A 20,351-nucleotide genomic window follows, 5' to 3' on the forward strand; every position below is an offset into this window, starting at 1 on the left:
ATAAATTTTCATTGTCGACATTCCATTATACAGCCGACTGTTGTGCATAATCGCAGCTGCGAATAAATTTCATGCATTTCATACCGACTGCCGTCATCGCAATGCTTGTTACTTTAGATGTGCATTCATGTCCGAAGGTACATTGCCTCGGAGCAACACATGCTCAGCTATACCGTTGCTACGAGGGTAAGTAAATTACAGGGAGCACATAAAATCTGGGAGAACTTGCTATTATTTATTGTACCAGAACGAAACACTGTATAGAAATCATACATATGTCATTTTTAAGAGAAACTTTGAAAGTTTTTTTTCGTGTATACCGCCACAGCGTAGTTTGCTAATTTGCCGATAGTCAGCGCATAGCGAGTTCAGGTGTGGAGCGAGCTTTCTGTGTGTTGGAGTTCGACAAAAACAATTAAGATACGGCTGTTTAACGGTTGTTTAGAACCTAGTACGGTCACAAGCCACCAAAAAGGAAGGCCATTTACTACTGACACGACGGGTTGTTTGTGCCCGGTAAAGAGAAATGGACGTCCCAGTGTGAGTGAAGTGAATGTGGAGCGCGTACGAGAGATATTCGTAAGGAGTCCAAAGAAATCGGTGCGTCGCGCATCCCGTGAACTCGAATTATCGCCAATGACAGTATGGAAAGTCCTGCGACAGAAACTGTCAATGAAATCGTTCAAATTGGAGCTAGTGCAGGAGCACAATGATGACGACAAAGAAAAACATTTTGTTCGCAGTTGCAACAAGCGCTGACAATCGGCAAATTACCAAACTACGCTGTGGCGGTATACATGAAAAAAAATTCAGGGTTTTTGTTCAAAATGACATATGTATGATATCTTTTCAATGTTTTGTTCCTGTGCAATAAATAATTGAAACTGTTCCCAGACTTTATGTACACCCTGTATTATCCGCAATTTAGTAATATTTTTGTTTATTTTGGTGGTACTGTCGTTTTACGTTGATGACGCATACTTTGTTTCTTTCTTGTTATATCTTTGCAAGTTTCAAGCTGCTGCGTTAGTTTCATTATCGCTGTCGTGCTGTCAATCATGGCTGCTCCGCCGTCTATTTGCACCATAAAAGAGCAAAGTTCAGTGATCCATTTTTTGTGGTCGGAAGGCGTATCGGGACCGAAAGTCATCGAAGACTTTCGGTACAGTACGGGAACAGTGTTTTTCCACAACGGAGTGTCAAGGATTGGATTGAAAAATTTCGATATGGTCGCACTTGTGTTACGCACGATGAAGGAGCCGGACGACTGTTTACCGCCACAAACGAAGAAACCATTGAGCGTTCACGTGAAATGATTCTCTTAGACAGATGATTAACTGTTGACAAAGTTGCACATCGTCTGCAAATTAGTCATGGTTCTGCCTACGAAATCATCCAGAACAGACTTGGGTTGCATAAAGTTTGTGCAAGATGTGTCCCAAAACAACTCGCACAGTTGCATAAACAAATGCGCTTGGACATCTGCAAATAAGATTTGGACCGCTATGGTAACGAAGGGGACAACTTCTTAGACAGGATCATTACTGGTGACGAAACATTGATCCATCATTACGAGCCGGAGAGTAAACGGCAGAGTATGGAATGGAAACATCCAAATTCTCCGTGCAAGAAAAAGTTCAAGACCCAACCGCCCGCAAGAAAACTTATGCTTACGGCTTTATGGGACGCACAATGTCCAGTGCTGGAACGTTATGGAGAAAGGGGCACAACAATAAACAGCGTACGTTACAGTGAGATGCTTACAGCCAGGCTAAAGCCTGCAGTTCGAAGCAAACGCCGAGAATTGCTGTCAAAAGGTGTTGTGTTGTTGCACGACAATGGCCGTCCGCATACTGCTGCCCACACTGCTAAAACGCTCCAGAAAACCAAATTTGAAGTACTGGATCATCCTCCATATAGTCCCTATCTTGCCCCTTCTGACAGTCACTTGCTTGGTCGACTCAGGCATTAAAGGGCTGTCGATTTGCCTCGGACGAAGCAGTGAAAGAACCGGTACATTCCTGGCTTGCAGCTCAACCGAGAACCTTCTTTTACGAGGGCATCAGGAAGCTTGTACAACGATGGACCAAGTACGTTGAAACTGAACGAGACTATATCGAAAAATGATCTTCTTGTATGTTTCCTATTTGATTACAATAAAATTTTATAACTACTTTGCGCATAATAATTGACTTACCCACATATGAATTGTTGCTGGTCTTCTTGTAGTCTACTTCTACAGTGCAGCTACGGAACTGTAAGTGGGGCGTCTTTAACAGAACAAAAATATGTGTAAGTAGAATCAACAGGGTCTGTGAACAAATCTCTCGGATGAGAATTTGTTTGTGTTGACAAATATTGAAGAAATTGAATCCGGACGAGAATACTGAAATGCTATTTCAGCTCACTTTGATTAGGGTGTAGAGCGGAGTACAGTGGGAAGCTCTGATGAATCAGAGGACAAGATGAGATTCTGATAAATGTCCAAACGTGTATAAAAGCGTAGAAGGCAAGAAACAGAACGATACTGAGATTATATATTTTTCTTTTCCTATTTTCTATTGAAACTCTGTTCATTCCAAAATTAACTCTAATTTGACTTATCTCTAGTTGCCGGTTGATACAAAGCACACAGAAAGCGTAACAATGTCGTCACGGTACAGAACAGATAGCAGAGGCGGTTTGCCTCAATGGGTCGTGCCAGTGGTGTTAAGCTGGCATTTTACAACATAACAATGATGATCAGAATACAGCTCAAGGCAATGGAGATTGTTTTGGGCCTCTCAAGCAGATATGAGTCACAGTTCAATCATGCTGATGTTCACGACTTGTATTTCCTTTTTTGTTTGCATCTTATTAACATCAATAATGTGTACTTCCTATTTGTGTGTGTGGTCGCTCGCTAAGAGTAAATATAATTTTGGTTAATTTGAATCAGTATTGTCTATTACGTAGACACGTAACCCATGAGTTGTTAATCATAAATGATATAGTAAGAGCCGCAACCACAAATCATTTACGGGGCCTTTTCTTTCCTTATTACGCAGTCCATTGTATGTCAGTTTCAACTACGTTTCTGAAATCATGGAGAGTGATCTATCTCTCGGTTGGCCTAGCCGACAGAGGTCACGAAAGTGACCAAATAGCATACTACCTCAAGTCTGCGTCTTACTGCTTCCAATGTCCCTACGTCTGTTCCATGTATAAACCTTTAATAATTTTTAAAGCAACTGTTAGTGCTGATTAAATTAAGGTCTATGAAAAATTCTACCAGGCAGTTTCACCTTGTGTTCCTTTCTCCTAATCTATGATCTCCTACAGTTTTTTCCAAATCATGCTTATCCTGATGCAGTAATCCAGCCACCCATCACAAATTTTCGTCTGTTTTAACTAACTGAAATACTTCTTATATCTCACCATACATTCTTTGAATCTCCTTGTCATCTGCGGAGCTATTTGGCTTGTGAATTTGTACTACTGTGGAATATGTTGGCTTGAAGTCTGTCTTAGCTGCGATAATGCGTTTACTGCGATGTTTGTGGTATTTTACCTGCATTCCTATTTTCTTAATATTATCAGCCCTACGCCTACCATACCTGACCTGTCCTGAAGTGCTGTTCTTTCTGCTGTCACTCTTCACTAATTTCCACCATATTTAACATCAAACTAACCGTTTCCAATTTAAAATTATCTAATGTATCTACCTGATTATGGAAACTAACGTTCCATGCTCTGACCCGTAGAATGTATTTTGTTTATCCTGATGATGAGGTCCTCCATAGTATTCCACACCTGGAGATAAAAAGCAGGTACTATTTTACCTCTTGAGTATTTTACCGAAGAGATTTCCAACATCAATCACCAATACAGCAGAGGAGCATGCCCTCAGAAAAAATAACGGCTGTAGTTTCTCCTTGCGCGCAGCTGAGCAATGGAAAGACAACATGGACCAACTTCGGCTTCAAACCAAACTGAACTGAACTTCTGGGTAACTATAGAAAACGGTACTACTCCTCCTTAGGAACCATGGGCTAGTCTTGCCACTCCACAGATACCCCTCCAGTGTGATTGCAAGAATGGTACGTATCGTTGAGGCATGAAAATAAATGCATCTCTTCGTCAAGGTCCATGGTTCATTGGCTTATATCCTTCCCAGTCACTCAGTTGCATAGATGTATATACTTAGTTCAAGTGAGTCAGAATCTTAAAATCTTAAATTTGCGTAAAGAATTTCCATTCTATCAGAATGGACGCAACTAGATCCAGCGTGTTCGAATCCCAATTGACATTTTACATCTTCCTTGCTCGCGTCAGGGTCAGATTTCTCTGAGAGTCTGTTGCAGAGAGTAGTTCCATTAATACATTTATTCGTTCACATGATCTGACCGAAATTTGATCTTATGATGTCATGGGGGAAGACTTCCGTCTGAGTGACGTCTCTCGAGAACAAAGGTGATATTCTGGCAAGACACTTTGTCGACGTTTGTGTGATTACAGCAGGACTTGTACAATGATTCCTTCCTGAGACAGAAGCACTTAGAACAACGGCACTTTAATGATGATCAGCATCCCAAAAGTAAATTTCAAATATTCTTACAAAGAAGAAAATGTCGCCTCAGAGTATTTCCATTTTCAGTACCAAGTTTCTAAAAGATAAATAGATTTCCTTCAGTCCTAGAACTAGAAAATATCACCCAAGTCACACTTCGGATTTCTGAAGGGTTCTGGTATTAAGAAGGCTATATAAACATACAATGAGAATGTACTTAATTCATTAGACAATAAATTACAGGCTACTGGTATTTTCGTGAACTGTCAAATGCATATGACTGTGTGAATTGGAATATTATTTTAAGTAAATTCACATATAACGGTGTAACAGGGAATGCTGCAAAATGGCACAGCCGATTTCCCTCCCCATCCTTCCCTAATCCGAATGTGCCGATGACCTCGCTATCCGGTCCGCTCCCCAAAATAAACCATCCAATCAATATCTTAAATACAGAATCAAACGTTACTGAAAGAATAGTTTTTTTCGCCATTCTCCTTCTTACGGAAACATCATAAACCTCACTGATTATAGAAGTAATTCAAAGGCCAAGATCGCTTAAATATTTACTGGATAACCGGTTTCAACACACTAAAAGTGCCATCATCGGATCTGAATGTAGCTTAACATTTCCAAACCATTTGGATATAACGACACATGAGCTGGTCTGCCTCATGCACCGTTATATCCAAATTATTTGTAAATGTTAAGCTACATTCAGATCCGATGATGGCACTTTTAGTGTGTTGAAACCGGTTATCCAGTAAACAGTTTTTAAGCGATATTGCCCTTTTAATTATTTCTACAACAGGGTGATCGCCCAACTAAGCACTATGTGTTCACTCACTGATTATCTTCCTAACATCTCGCACTGCAAAAGGCGTTATTCAGGATTCTGGCAGGTGTTCACACTGATGTGAATGGGCGGTTTAGCATACAGTCAGACTGTCGTTAACAGGAGTACTTTTTAAACAGTTTCCCACATGCACTGCACAGAACGTGTCTACGCAATGAATACGTTGTGTGTGTGTAACTGCTCCAGAAAAATCATGCTGTGTGACATCGCAGAAGCTAAGTATGCGAACTAGGCAAATTTTCTAGTGCTTTCAGCACCAAAATAAGTAGCTGGAAGTACAAATAGGAAATGTTACGGAAATAAGTTGTTTTAAAAGGTTTATAATACACTGACGGAAAAAAATGACTACACGAAGGAGGAGCTGTCTGATATAAACGAAAGCTAACAGGCATGTTTCTACATCTGAAAGATAACCTCTATAGCAATTTACTGCCACCTGCATAGGAGTGGCGGTAATAGCGCCACTAAGGGATGAAATTCAGGTTTGCTTTAAAAAGAGTTTGTAAAGATAGTGAGCGTTAGTTAACTTACATTAGACGCCGTGGGTTGATATTAGTTAAAAATGACTTTAAGGCGACAAAGGCGCCGTTATCAACACCTCACTCAATTTGAACGAGGTCAAGACCTGGCTGTAGACGGCCGCTTGGTACTATCGAGAGGGAAGACCATCGTGTTCGGTATACGGCTCTGGCGCGTCTTACTGCATCTGCAGCAGCAATCTGAGATGCAGTTGGCAGCACAGCGACATAACGAACTGTTACAAATCGGTTACTTCAAGGACAGGTCCGAGCCACACGGCCCTTTAAGCCGTCGGCACACGGACCGTGCTGTCGAACGTCAACGTTGAGCGTGCTTAGTTCAACGTGCTGCTGAACGCTGAGGAACGATGCTACTTGTGCATAAAGTACGTGGGCCCCAACGTACTATACGCGATCACAACGCACTCCAGCGGAAGTTTCGGGATGTTTCTATTTCGTAAATCACACTGTTTACTAAACGGGCGCGCGTAAAATTCCCACGTTAGCTCTATTAAGACGCACATTTCCTCCATTGCCCATATGCTAATAACATTGTTCTATATGTTATATACACAAATAAAAACTTCAATATCTATGTACATGTTTTAAGACGAAAAGGAAAGTATCATGTCCAATCAGTAAGGACGTAGGGTTATAAAAGTTCCATTACAAACAGTGCGATACAAATTTTGCGATAGTTCTCCATGTAAGATAAACATTATTTCATCATTTTCACATTTTAGTAAAACCCCAAGGTCATTCTTACTTGATCACTGTTCCTACCCAGTAGCAAAATCTTTGCAACACATGAATTACAAACGTATAAAGATATCTCGCTCCTTTTTCTTTTACAAATAGCGCAAGCTTTCCTGTAGATTAAGCCAATCGAACAAACTCGCTCCTCGAAAAAAAGGCGAACTTATATTTACATAACATCAAATATTATAGAATAGACTTCTATTAAACTGATAGTAAAGCATCAGAACCTACTAAAAACGCGAATGTTAGGGGGGTAAAAAGAATCTGGGTATGGGGAGACGTGAACCACCGCCGTAATACGCAGAAGCAATAACGCTACTCACTACGCTATTTTTTTCTCATTTTGTTCGATGTTGTTCGTTGCATTTGCTCGGTGCGGATGTCACAGGACACCCGTCAAGTTCAGTGTTGAGCCGTTGACTCAGTTTTTATATTACAGAGGGCAGCTAACCCTCTGACCGAACACGCTAGGCTACCTTGCCGGCAATTCAGCGACAATTATACCGGGTGATCAAAAAGTCACTATAAATTTGAAAACTTAATAAACCACGGAATAATGTAGATAGAGAGGTAAAAATTGACACACAAGCTTGGAATGTCATGCGGTTTCATTAGAACCCCCCCCCCCCCAAAGAAAAAAACAATGTTCACAAAAGTCCGACAGATGGCGCTGAACAGCAAAACGTCAGTACTGCTACCGTGACGAGTGAGAGGTACGCCGATCTGTTACAGTATCGCATCATTCCCAGCCTGGCTGATAAAGACCTCAGTCTGGGCGATTATTGGCTTTGGGGTTACCTGAAGACGCAAGTGTATCGTGATTGACCGACATTTCTAGGGATGCTGAAAGAAAACATCCGACGCCAATGCCTCACCATAACTCCGCACAAGCTTTACAGTGCTGTTCACAATATTATTCCTCGACTACAGCTATTGTTGAGGAATGATGGTGGACATATTGAGGATGTCCTGTAAAGAACGTCATCTTTGCTTTGCCTTACTTTGTTATGCAAATTATTGATATTCTGATTAGATGCAGCGCCATCTGTCGGACATTTTTTGAACTTTTGTATTTTTTTGGTTCTAATAAACCCCCATGTCATTGCAAGTATGTCTGTCAATTTGTACCCCTCTATCTACATTATTCCGCGATTTATTCAGTTTTCAAATTTATACTGACTTTTTGATTACCGAGTACATCAGCCACTTCTAACATCCTGCCACTTCCTGAAAGCATTAATCGTAACTATGTTACTAATTGAAATTTAATTATAATGAATTGTAGCAAGAAAAATGTGTTTTTGGTGGATCCTCAGTGTGTCGTTGCCTTCAAACGGCATACTCTCATAATACGCAAGTTACAATAATTCTTTTGCAACGAATATGATGTTTCTCATTTTATTGCAACGAATCACACAGTTAACAACGGGTTTTCGAGTGACTCTCAATTTTATGGTGTTCAGAAACGGCATATATACGTATAGGCTTGAAATGAATGCCAATATGGAGCCTCACAACTCCGTACTGAAAGGAGATGGCGCGCGCGTGACGTAGGTGGCGTTGTGCCATCTGATTGGGCAACGCTCAGACGCACGCTCAGAATATCTGAAATGCTAGATATTGCTCTGCACGTTCGGAAAGTCTCCCGAACGTGCCATTCCACGTTATGACGTCAGAAACTCGGCACGCTCAACGCTCATCGTACGGATGCACGGTCCGTGTGCCGACGGCTTTAGTCTGCATTCGACTGACCATAAAAGACCGCCGTTTGCGACTTCAGTGGTGTCAAACGAGAGGTCATTGGAGGGCAGGGTCTTCTAATAAAAGTTGGTTCTTCCTCGGTTCCAGTGACGGCCCTGTGTTGGTTAGAAGAAGGCCGGTTGAAGGCCTCCACCAATCTGCCAGCGTGCTGGACACTCTGGACCTACACCTGCATTTATGATCTGGGGCGTGCTTCCTATGAGAGCAGGAGCACTCTCGTGGTTACCCCGTGGACCCCGACTGCAAATTTGTGCCGCAGTCTGGTGATTCGACCTGTTTCGCCGCAATTCATGAACAAAATTCCAGGGATGTTTACCAACAAGATAGCGCTCGCCCACATACTGCTGTTGTAAACCAACATGCACTACAGTGTGTCGACATGTTGCTTCGGTCTGTTCGATCACCAAATCTGTCTCCAGTCGAGTACATATGAGACATCATCGGACGACAACATCGGCGTCATATACAAACAGTGTTAATCGTCACTGTACTGACCGACCATATGCAACAGACGAGGAACTCAATCCTACAAACTGACATCCGGTACCTGAACAACGCAGTGCATGCACGCTTGCATTCAACATTCTGACGACTACATTGGTTATTAATGTACCAGCATTTCACATTTGCACTAGCGCATCTCGCGCTTCCATTAATGTGTGATCTTGCAATGTTAATCACTTAAATAAGCTACCGAGAGAAATGAATTCCCGAAATTTCTTTACTGCGCATTACACAATTTTTGGTGTTGCGATTTTTTCCGTTAGTGTAATTTTTTTGTACAATCACAGTGCTTATGGTATACATTCCGAAAAATTTTAATAGCTAAGAATTTTTGTTTTCCTTTGCGGTGTTGATGACGATATAGTTAGCCTTCTGTAGAATAGAATGAACTGTGTTTCTTTGTATGCGACTGTGCCTTTGCTGAGATCCAATCATTATCACTTTTAATTTTTCATCAGCGATACAGATGGCCGTACCGTAGGTGCAACCACAACGGAGGGGTTTCTGTTGAGAGGCCAGACAAACATGTGGTTCCTGAAGAGGGGCAGCAGCCTTTTCAGTAGTTGCAGGGGCAACAGTCTGGATGATTGACTGATCTGGCCTTGTAACATTAACCAAAACGGCCTTGCTGTGCTGGTACTGCGAACGGCTGAAAGCAAGGGGAAACTACAGCCGTAATTTTTCCCGAGGACATGCAGCTCTACTGTATGATTAAATGATGATGGCGTCCTCTTGGGTAAAATATTCCGGAGGTAAAATAGTCCCCCATTCGGATCTCCGGGCGGGGACTACTCAAGAGGACGTCGTTATCAGGAGAAAGAAAACTGGCGTTCTACGGATCGGAGCGTGGAATGTCAGATCACTTAATCGGGCAGGTAGGTTAGAAAATTTGAAAAGGGAAATGGATAGGTTAAAGTTAGATATAGTGGGAATTAGTGAAGTTCGGTGGCAGGAGGAACAAGACTTTTGGTCAGGTGATTACAGGGTTATAAATACAAAATCAAATAGGGGTAATGCAGGAGTAGGTTTAATAATGAATAGGAAAATAGGAGTGCGGGTTAGCTACTACAAACAGCATAGTGAACGCATTATTGTGGCCAAGATAGACACAAAGCCCATGCCTACTACAGTAGTACAAGTTTATATGCCAACTAGCTCTGCAGATGATGAAGAAATAGATGAAATGTATGACGAGATAAAAGAAATTATTCAGGTAGTGAAGGGAGACGAAAATTTAATAGTCATGGGTGACTGGAATTCGTCAGTAGGAAAAGGGAGAGCAGGAAACATAGTAGGTGAATATGGATTGGGGGGAAGGAATGAAAGAGGTAGCCGCCTTGTAGAATTTTGCACGGAGCATAACTTAATCATAGCTAACACTTGGTTCAAGAATCATGAAAGGAGGCTGTATACATGGAAGAAGCCTGGAGATACTGACAGGTTTCAGATAGATTATATAATGGTAAGACAGAGATTTAGGAACCAGGTTTTAAATTGTAAGACATTTCCAGGGGCAGATGTGGACTCTGACCACAATCTGTTGGTTATGAACTGCAGATTGAAACTGAAGAAACTGCAAAAAGGTGGGAATTTAAGGAGATGGGACCTGGATAAACTGAAAGAACCAGAGGTTGTAGAGAGTTTCAGGGAGAGCATAAGGGAACAATTGACAGGAATGGGGGAAAGAAATACAGTAGAAGAAGAATGGGTAGCTCTGAGGGATGAAGTGGTGAAGGCAGCAGACGATCAAGTAGGTAAAAAGACGAGGGCTAATAGAAATCCTTGGGTAACAGAAGAAATATTGAATTTAATTGATGAAAGGAGAAAATATAAAAATGCAGTAAATGAAGCAGGCAAAAAGGAATACAAACGTCTCAAAAATGAAATCGACAGGAAGTGCAAAATTGCTAAGCAGGGATGGCTAGAGGACAAATGTAAGGATGTAGAGGCTTATCTCACTAGGGGTAAGATAGATACTGCCTACAGGAAAATTAAAGAGACCTTTGGAGAGAAGAGAACCCCTTGTATGAATATCAAGAGCTCAGATGGCAACCCAGTTCTAAGCAAAGAAGGGAAGGCAGAAAGGTGGAAGGAGTATATAGAGGGTTTATACAAGGGAGATGTACTTGAGGACAATATTATGGAAATGGAAGAGGATGTAGATGAAGACGAAATGGGAGATAAGATACTGCGTGAAGAGTTTGACAGAGCACTGAAAGACCTGAGTCGAAACAAGGCCCCGGGAGTAGACAACATTCCACTAGAACTACTGATGGCCTCGGGAGAGCCAGTCATGACAAAACTCTACCATCTGGTGAGCACGATGTATGAGACAGGCGAAATACCCTCAGACTTCAAGAAGAATATAATCATTCCAATCCCAAAGAAAGCAGGTGTTGACAGATGTGAAAATTACCGAACTATCAGTTTAATAAGTCACAGCTGCAAAATACTAACGCGAATTCTTTACAGACGAATGGAAAAACTGGTAGAAGCCGACCTCGGGGAAGATCAGTTTGGATTCCGTAGAAATGTTGGAACACGTGAGGCAATACTGACCTTACGACTTATCTTGGAAGAAAGATTAAGAAAAGGCAAACCTACGTTTCTAGCATTTGTAGACTTAGAGAAAGCTTTTGACAATGTTGACTGGAATACTCTCTTTCAAATTCTGAAGGTGGCAGGGGTAAAATACAGGGAGCGAAAGGCTATTTACAATTTGTACAGAAACCAGATGGCAGTTATAAGAGTCGAGGGACATGAAAGGGAAGCAGTGGTTGGGAAAGGAGTGAGACAGGGTTGTAGCCTCTCCCCGATGTTATTCAATCTGTATATTGAGCAAGCAGTAAAGGAAACAAAAGAAAAATTCGGAGTAGGTATTAAAATTCATGGAGAAGAAGTAAAAACGTTGAGGTTCGCCGATGACATTGTAATTCTGTCAGAGACAGCAAAGGACTTGGAAGAGCAGTTGAACGGAATGGATAGTGTCTTGAAAGGAGGATATAAGATGAACATCAACAAAAGCAAAACGAGGATAATGGAATGTAGTCAAATTAAGTCGGGTGATGCTGAGGGAATTAGATTAGGAAATGAGACACTTAAAGTAGTAAAGGAGTTTTGCTATTTAGGGAGTAAAATAACTGATGATGGTCGAAGTAGAGAGGATATAAAATGTAGACTGGCAATGGCAAGGAAAGCGTTTCTCAAGAAGAGAAATTTGTTAACATCGAGTATAGATTTAGGTGTCAGGAAGTCGTTTCTGAAAGTATTTGTATGGAGTGTAGCCATGTATGGAAGTGAGACATGGACGATAACTAGTTTGGACAAGAAGAGAATAGAAGCTTTCGAAATGTGGTGCTACAGAAGAATGCTGAAGATAAGGTGGGTAGATCACGTAACTAATGAGGAGGTATTGAATAGGATTGGGGAGAAGAGAAGTTTGTGGCACAACTTGACTAGAAGAAGGGATCGGTTGGTAGGACATGTTTTGAGGCATCAAGGGATCACAAATTTAGCATTGGAGGGCAGCGTGGAGGGTAAAAATCGTAGAGGAAGACCAAGAGATCAATACACTAAGCAGATTCAGAAGGATGTAGGTTGCAGTAGGTACTGGGAGATGAAGAAGCTTGCACAGGATAGAGTAGCATGGAGAGCTGCATCAAACCAGTCTCAGGACTGAAGACCACAACAACACTCCTTGTGTTGCTGCAGCTCCGTTGGGATTGTTTACGATGATTGCATCAGCAACATTGAACTCTAATTCTGCTTCATCAGTCTATGGAGGAAGTTTATGTGTATTGAGAGACAGAGAGAGAGAGAGAGAGAATGAGCGAGTAAGAACAGGAGTGATTTCGGAACTCCAGTTGTAATTATTCCTCCCCCAAAAGAAGATTCATTATGAACTCTCCACGCTTTCCGGCTTTCCTTTAGTAAATATTTATTCGCTTCCATGCACTTCGGTTACCCATACACGGGGCGGGTGGCAGTACAGCCTCGCAATTCTCAGTTTTTCTAAAATTGTAATCAATAAGGGACGTATTGTCCAGCGATTTCAAATAGAAGCCACAGATTTCACTATTATCTATAAGCCATCAGATTTCCAGCTCGGTTTCATTATTAATAACAGAGGAATAGATAATTTAGTTAAATCTAAAATTCCTGGGTTTTACCACACAAAATGCGGTAAAGCGATGCGTGCGGGGCTTTGCCCTTTTTGAGATAAACATGGATAAAAATGGATGACTGCTTAATATAAATACCTGAAATAATCCTCTGTAATATTGTTGTATTGTAACCAAATTACTCAAAGAATGTTGAACTGAAATATCTTGCAAAGTGGAAGATAATGTTTAAAAACTATTTTTTTCCAGCACGAAAGGAGTATCATTAGGGTAACCTAAAAGAGTCAATTTACCGAGACTAAGCTGAGTAAAGCCCTCTGACTCTCCCTTGCAATCACAGATTCTTGTTCTTCTTCTTTTTCTGCTTCCTTGAATACTTCGTTGCTAAATAATAAGACCATATCTATATACGAGCTACTGTCATTATGTGAGAAGTCTGAATCTGACTGAATCAACGATCATTTTGATGTGTTTACTTTCCTTTTTTGGTATTGATATAATGAGATCTAGCTTACGTCATTTTATTTCTATAGCGCTCTCTTCTTTCTCTGGCATATTTTTCTTTCTCAGTAGCGAGCTTTTATTTTCCCATGCATTCTGCTTCCACTCGTTATTTATTGGGTGTCATAGAAGCTCAGTTTTCAAAGCTTTGCTGGAAAGTTGTCCCTAAAGACCGAGAAATATTCAGGTGAGATATTCTCACGCAGTGTGTGTTGAATATCACCTTCTGCCGGGGATTATCAATGAAGAATTGTCACTTTTTTGTAACTGCGGCAATTTACCCCAGAACACCTACAGGGATATACCCCATCGTGCCATTTTCATAAAAATGCGACATTGTTGAATTTAGGGGTCCAACTAGAGCCATTGTTTCCACATGAAAGTGCGACTAAAAAGCAGTAGTGTCAACAAGTAATTTGCTGATTCTCCTTCTCAAACCGCACATTATACATATCTGAAGTAAAACATCGGAAAAGTTACTTGTATATAGTAAAAAACATTTTCTCACCTCTCGAGCGACCTGCCGGGATGAACTTCCATGCAGCAGTAAGTTACAATAAGAATAACTTGCCCCCTAGTGGTCATCTCCTGAATCCATGGCAATTAATTCAAAAACTCGGTGCGGGTTTTTACCCAACATGGTGTTTTACCCTCACTTACCCTACGTCTGCAGGTAACAGCGACCCACACTATTCCTGCATTCGGTTCCCATTCCATCTCTTGTTATAGGTCACTGATGATAAAAAAGCATCTAAGAAAGTTTGAGCCATAATTCTAAAAAACTTAGGCTTCCTGCCTTAAGCTCATGAAACGAAAGCCTTTTTTTCTACTTCACTAATGACGTTAATTACAGCCCTACACGACGAACGAGACTTCAGCAGCTCTTTCATTGTCCGCAGGCGGAGGCAGTAACGCTGGCGGCGTACAGCTGCTCCTGGTTGAAGGCGAGCCATCGATTCAAGCGCGCTTTGAGGATACTCATGAGCCGCGCCCAGAAGCCACTCGTTCTCACCGCTGCACACCTCTACCCCATGAACAGGGAAGCGTTCGTTTCGGTGAGTGCTTAAAGAAATATCACATTTCATTGGCCCGACAAAAAATGCCACTTGTAGAACTGCACAAAAGAACTCGTGCATGCATTTTGTGTAGGACCAAATTATTAAACTTGAGCTTGCTGCCTACCAGCATAGTAACTGAGGGAAGTGACACATTCATTAAGATACTGGTCTCGTATTCATCGGGAATCCTGTTGAAATGGCCATCCGATTTCCTAGATTTATAAAATGTCGAATCAAAACACCTTCAGCCGTCCAAATTTACAGTTGTTATTTTATTTGTGCGACAAGTTTCAGCGCTGCATTACGCCATATTCAGGCCCCAGACCGACGTGTGGGAAGAAATACCACCTCTTGTCCAGTTGAAATAGGGGCCAACATTCAGGGTGTGGTTTGCTTGGATTTATTCTTAACCCAAGTCAGCAAGTGAGTATCGAAGGGATAGCTGTGTTAAGAAGAAATCTACGGATACAACTCACTGAATGGTGGCCCCTATTCTTACGTGTCAAGAGGTGGGATCCTACCTACATGTCGGTCAGGAGTCCAAAGATAGCGTAATGTAGCGCTGAAACTGGCTGCGGATATAAAATAACCACCAGAAATTTAGACGGCTGAAGGTGTCTTTATGCGGAATTTTATACTGAATGCTCGACGTCCAGCAACCATCTTCATAAAGATGGACTTACAGGCACATTCAGGTTTAGGTTTCTATGCATTCTATAATTTGGCTCAGGCTAATGCTGGCATGGTCCCAATGAATCAACATCACTACCCAATGCAAGACTGCGTACCGTCAATAACTATTCATCATCTATTCCACGTCAAACGCTAATCTCTTTTCCTTCCTTTTTTCCACAACAATAAAAAAAGAAATGTATGATGACATGAAAGAAATTATTCATATAACTGAGGGAGACGAAAATTTAATTGTGGTTAGGAACTGGAATTCGATAGTAGGAAAAGCAAGAGAAGGAAGAATTGTAGAAGAATATAGACTTGGGGAAACGAATGAAAGATGAAGCCACCTACTAGAATTTTGTACAGAGCATAATTTAAACATTACTAATACTTGGTTTAAGAATGGTGTAGAAGCTTGTATACGTAGAAGAGACCTGGAAACACCGGAAGGTTTCAGATTGATTATATGATGCTAAGACAGAGGTTTCGGAACCTGATTTTAAATTGTAAGATATTTCCAGGGATAGATGTCAATTCTGACCACAATTTACTGGTTGTGAACTGTTGATTAAAAGTGAAGAAACTGCAAAAAAGTAGGAATTTAAGGCGATTGGACCTGAATGAACTAAAAGAACGAGAGGTTGTTCAGAATTTCAGAGGGAATGTTAGGCAACAGTTGCCTAGAAAAGCGGAAAGAAACATGGTGGAAGTGACAAAATAGTGAAGGCAGCAAAAGGTCAAACAGGTAAAAAACAAGGCCTAGCAGAAATCCTGGGATAACACAAGCGATATTGAATGTAATTAATGAAAGGAGACAATACGGAAGTGCAGCAAATGAAGCAAGCTAAAGGGAATACAAACGTCTAAAAACTGAGACTGACAGGAAATGCAAAATGGATAAGCAGAAATACCCAGACAAGTGTAAGGATTTCGAACATATTTCCGTAGGGGAAGAATAGAAACCGCCTACAGGAAAATTAAAGAGAAATTGGGAGGAAAGGGGAGCACCTATATGAATAACAAGAGCTCAGATGTAAAACCAGTACTAAGCAAAGAAGGGAAAGCTGGTAGGTAGAAGTGGCATATAGTGGGTGTATACAAGAAGATGAAGGAAATATTATATAAATGGAAGAGGACGTAAATGAAGATGAGATGGGATATGTAATACTGAGAGAACGATTTCACAGAGCACTGAAAGACCTAAGTAGAAACAAGACCACTGGAGTAGATGGCATTCGGTCAGAGCCACTGATAGCCTTGGGAGAGCCAGCCACAGGAAAAATCTTACATCTGATGATCAAGATGTATGAGGCAGGCCTCAAGAACAATGTAATAATTCCAATTCCAAATAAAGCAGTTGCTGACTGGTGTGAAAATGACCGAATTATTAGTTTAGTAAGTCATGGCTGCAAAATACTAACACAAATTTCTCACAGAAGAATGTAAAAAATGGTAGAAGCTGACCTCACAGAAGGTGAGTTTGGACTTCAGAGAAGCGTCAGATCACTCGAGGCAATACTGATGATATGACTTAACTTAGGATATAGGTTAATGAAAGTATAACATACGATTACAGCGTTTATAAACTTAGAGAAAGCTTATGACAATGTTGACTGGAATACTCTCTTTGGAATTCTGAAGGTGTCAGGCGTAAAATGTAGGGAGCGAAAGGCTGTTTACAACCTACGTATATAGAAACCAGATGGTAGTCATAAGAGTAGAGGGGCATGAAAGAGAATCAGTGTTTGATAAGGGTTTGAGACTAGGTAGCAGCCTATCCCTTATGTTATTCAATTGGTAAATTGAACCTTCAGTGAAGGAAACCGAAGAAAAATTTGGAATAGGATTTGAAGAACAGGGAGACGAAACAAAAAACCTTGAGGTTGGCCGATGACATTGTAATTCTGTCAGACATAACAAAACACTTGGAAGAGCAACTGAATGGAATAGACAGTGTATTGAAAAGAGGATATAAGATGGACATCGACAAGAGAAAGACAAGCATAATGGAATTTAGACAAACGAAACCAAATAATGCTGAGGGAATTAGATTGGGAAACGAGACACTTAAAGTAATAGATGAGTTTTCTCTTTGGGAAGAAAAATAACTGATGATGGTTCAAGTAAAGGGGATATCAAATGTAGACTGACAATGGCAAGACAAGCGTTTTTGAAGAAGAGAAGTTTGCTGACGTCACATACAGACTTAAGTGTCAGGAAGTTTTTTCTGAAGATATTTGTCAGAAGTGTAGCCGTGTATGGTAGTGAAACACGAACAATAAGCAGTTAAGATAAAAAGAGAATAGAAGCTTTGGAATGTGCTGCTAGAGAAGAGTGCTGAAGGTTACAAGGGTAGATCACGATATTAATAAGGAGGTGGTGAATAGAATTTTGGAGACAAGAAATTTGTGGCACAAGTTGACTAAGAATCGGTTGACAGGATCAATTTAGAGATGGTGGGCAGTGTGTGGGCGGCGGGGTTCAGGTATGAAAAACCTCACACGACACTCTACATTACTTTTCAAGCTTCTTAACCCTCAACAGAACCTACATTACTGTATTTCAGTAGATCAATAATTCTCCTGTCAGTCGTCTATTATTTCATTAGGAACAGTACAGGTGATGTATGTGTCCGTATATTTAATTTGCTTACCAATTGTTACTAAGGTGACCCTGTTGGGCTTTCTGAAACTTTGGGAGAGAGCTGATGGAAATGTAAATATGATACCTTTCTCATTGCTCACACACTACTATCCCATGGATCACTTACCTTTACATAAATACAATTGACACCTGGTGAACAAATTTATAAATAAAATATCTGGGTGGGAAGTTGAAAATGGTTACAATTTAAGATAAACCCACTTGCAGGCGATAATGCTGAACTGGGTACTGTGAGTGAGTGAATCAGTGTCAGCCAGGTTTCACCAGCGCAACTGGGAACTCCCTAACACAGAAGTAATTAATGACAGAATGGGTCTTGGATGTAGACTTCCGCAACTCGGGCTTCCTGAAGCATATATCCATTCAATTTGGGGCATTTTAAGCCCACCTTTTGAAAATATCGTAATCTTGTTATTTACATTAAGTTTTAAAATTTTGAATAAAATATCGATTGTTTTTAACGATTAATTATTATGACTCCGTAAGTCTTCTAAATGTTTCAGCAAATCTTAACCCAAAAATGTAATGGTTAATACTGAATGCGACTTCTCGCTACATATGTCATTTATTTTCAGTTTTAAGACCCTTTGTGAATAAAAGTCAAAAGTCAACCACAGCTAACGAAATTTGCATTTCAAATAAACTGTAGTGCTCTTTGAGTCGCCTTCCGACTGCAAACACTTTGCAGAAAATGCTTTACTATTTTCAAGACTGTCCTAAAATACCCTTTGGGGCTCAAGACCCTACATATATATCAGTGCCTATTTAAAAATATGTTGTTAATAAAAGTTAAAAACAATCCTTCCCCATATTTTGTGGTGAGCATAAAGAACTGCCTATTGGTACTGCACATTATGGAAATTTCATTAGTGTTGGTAGGATTAACCCTGATGTTTCCCAGTGGTTAAGATTAGGAAATGGCAATAAGCCATCTGCTAGAATGGTAGCGTAAATGATTAATTAATGTATTACCTTGGTGTAATGGTCTTGGGTGGTTTTACTTTTCATTTAAAATTTTATGTATTTTCTGTTTCCCTTAAAAACTATGTCATCATTTGTCGCAAATCCTTAAATTACAAATGTCGAATAGAATGTTAATAACGGTTGTATATAACTGTCACTAGCTGTGAGAATATCCAATTCGCACTGAATTTTAGGTGGCAGGTGTCAAAATTGTAAGCAATACTAAATTAAGAAAGAAATGAAATGTCCTTTATTTTTTCCTCGAGAATGGACTCTCACACGATGGTAGGCCAGAGTGTCAAATCCCATTTTGAGAATATGAATATCACTTGGAATATTTTCCAGCTTAGCGTTGCTCAAAGGAAGTCTTCTGTATTGGAAATGCTATAAATTTCAGGCCAATTTCAGGCATTTACACATAAAAGTAACAATTAAAGTGGCATAAACTAAAGAGAGAGTTGTGTTCTGAAAACAGGCAAAAATACTTAATTTGTATATTATCGTAACTGTCATTATCCTAGGATCTGTGTTCAAGCCGTTGGTGTGTTAACAAATGATCATATGGCAACCTTTCCATATATTATGGGTTTCAATAATATTCTCTTGAGCATGTTCCTATCGATAGCTGAACATGTCTTTGAGTTCAGATAGCTTCTCTTTAGAAACATCTAACTTTACTTTTAGTGTTTTGTCGAGAGAGTTTTGTATTTAATTGTTCTGGAGATATCCATTTTCATGTCTTGAAGAGCTCTATTTTAGCTACTCTGTCATTTCTAGCATTAAAATACAGAAGTTAATGGAACCTCCTCACACATAGGTATTTAACTGTGGAATACTTATTTTTGGAACTTATACATTTCTATTTTCTTTTTACAGCTGGTGAATGCATCATATTCATACTACGCATTGCTGGGTCAAATGACTAAATGATAGAGTCTGTCCCTAATTTGGAACCAAGGTCTCCAGTGGTTTATGATATTATGGTTTTAATAGATGCACCTGTATATTTCAAAATTTGTTTCACTGACGGCATTCCGTCATGACATTATATGATGTAACAAAAAGCTACAAAATATCAGACATGTTCATATTAAATAACAATTGAAAAGACATCAGCTAAATGTATGGGTATTAGTGAAACCTATTAAAGGATAGATGTAAATTAAAATAAGGAAAAAGTATATGTTGAAATCTATAGTCATTTCAGTTAATGAGCAATGTTTCTTTACTGAATGTATACAGAGAATAATTATTTAGATGGAAAGTATCTCACAAAATTTGTGCCTAACTTTCATCTATCTAAATATGAATTTCAAATTAATTTTCTCTGGAAGGTGCTATAAATGCTACACTGTTAGAGGTTTTGTATAATAAACACTTGCTGGTGTAACAAATGTACTGAAGACTGTTAAGCTGAAATTT

At 40.1% G+C, this 20,351-nt stretch overlaps 1 protein-coding gene across 1 annotated transcript in view; it reads left to right on the top strand.

The window, feature by feature from the left end:
- Positions 1 to 19,859, top strand: part of LOC126204104 (odorant receptor Or2-like) — a 71,563-nt gene extending 51,704 nt beyond the window's left edge. Inside the window, exons 4-5 of the mRNA XM_049938521.1 lie at positions 14,469 to 14,624; positions 19,806 to 19,859. Of these exons, the coding sequence (XP_049794478.1) occupies positions 14,469 to 14,624; positions 19,806 to 19,859 (210 nt within the window). The remainder of the gene's footprint in view (positions 1 to 14,468; positions 14,625 to 19,805) is intronic.
- Positions 19,860 to 20,351: the final 492 nt, after the last annotated feature.

This window comes from Schistocerca nitens, chromosome 9 (assembly GCF_023898315.1).
Source record: "Schistocerca nitens isolate TAMUIC-IGC-003100 chromosome 9, iqSchNite1.1, whole genome shotgun sequence".
Taxonomy (NCBI): Eukaryota; Metazoa; Arthropoda; class Insecta; order Orthoptera; family Acrididae; genus Schistocerca; species Schistocerca nitens.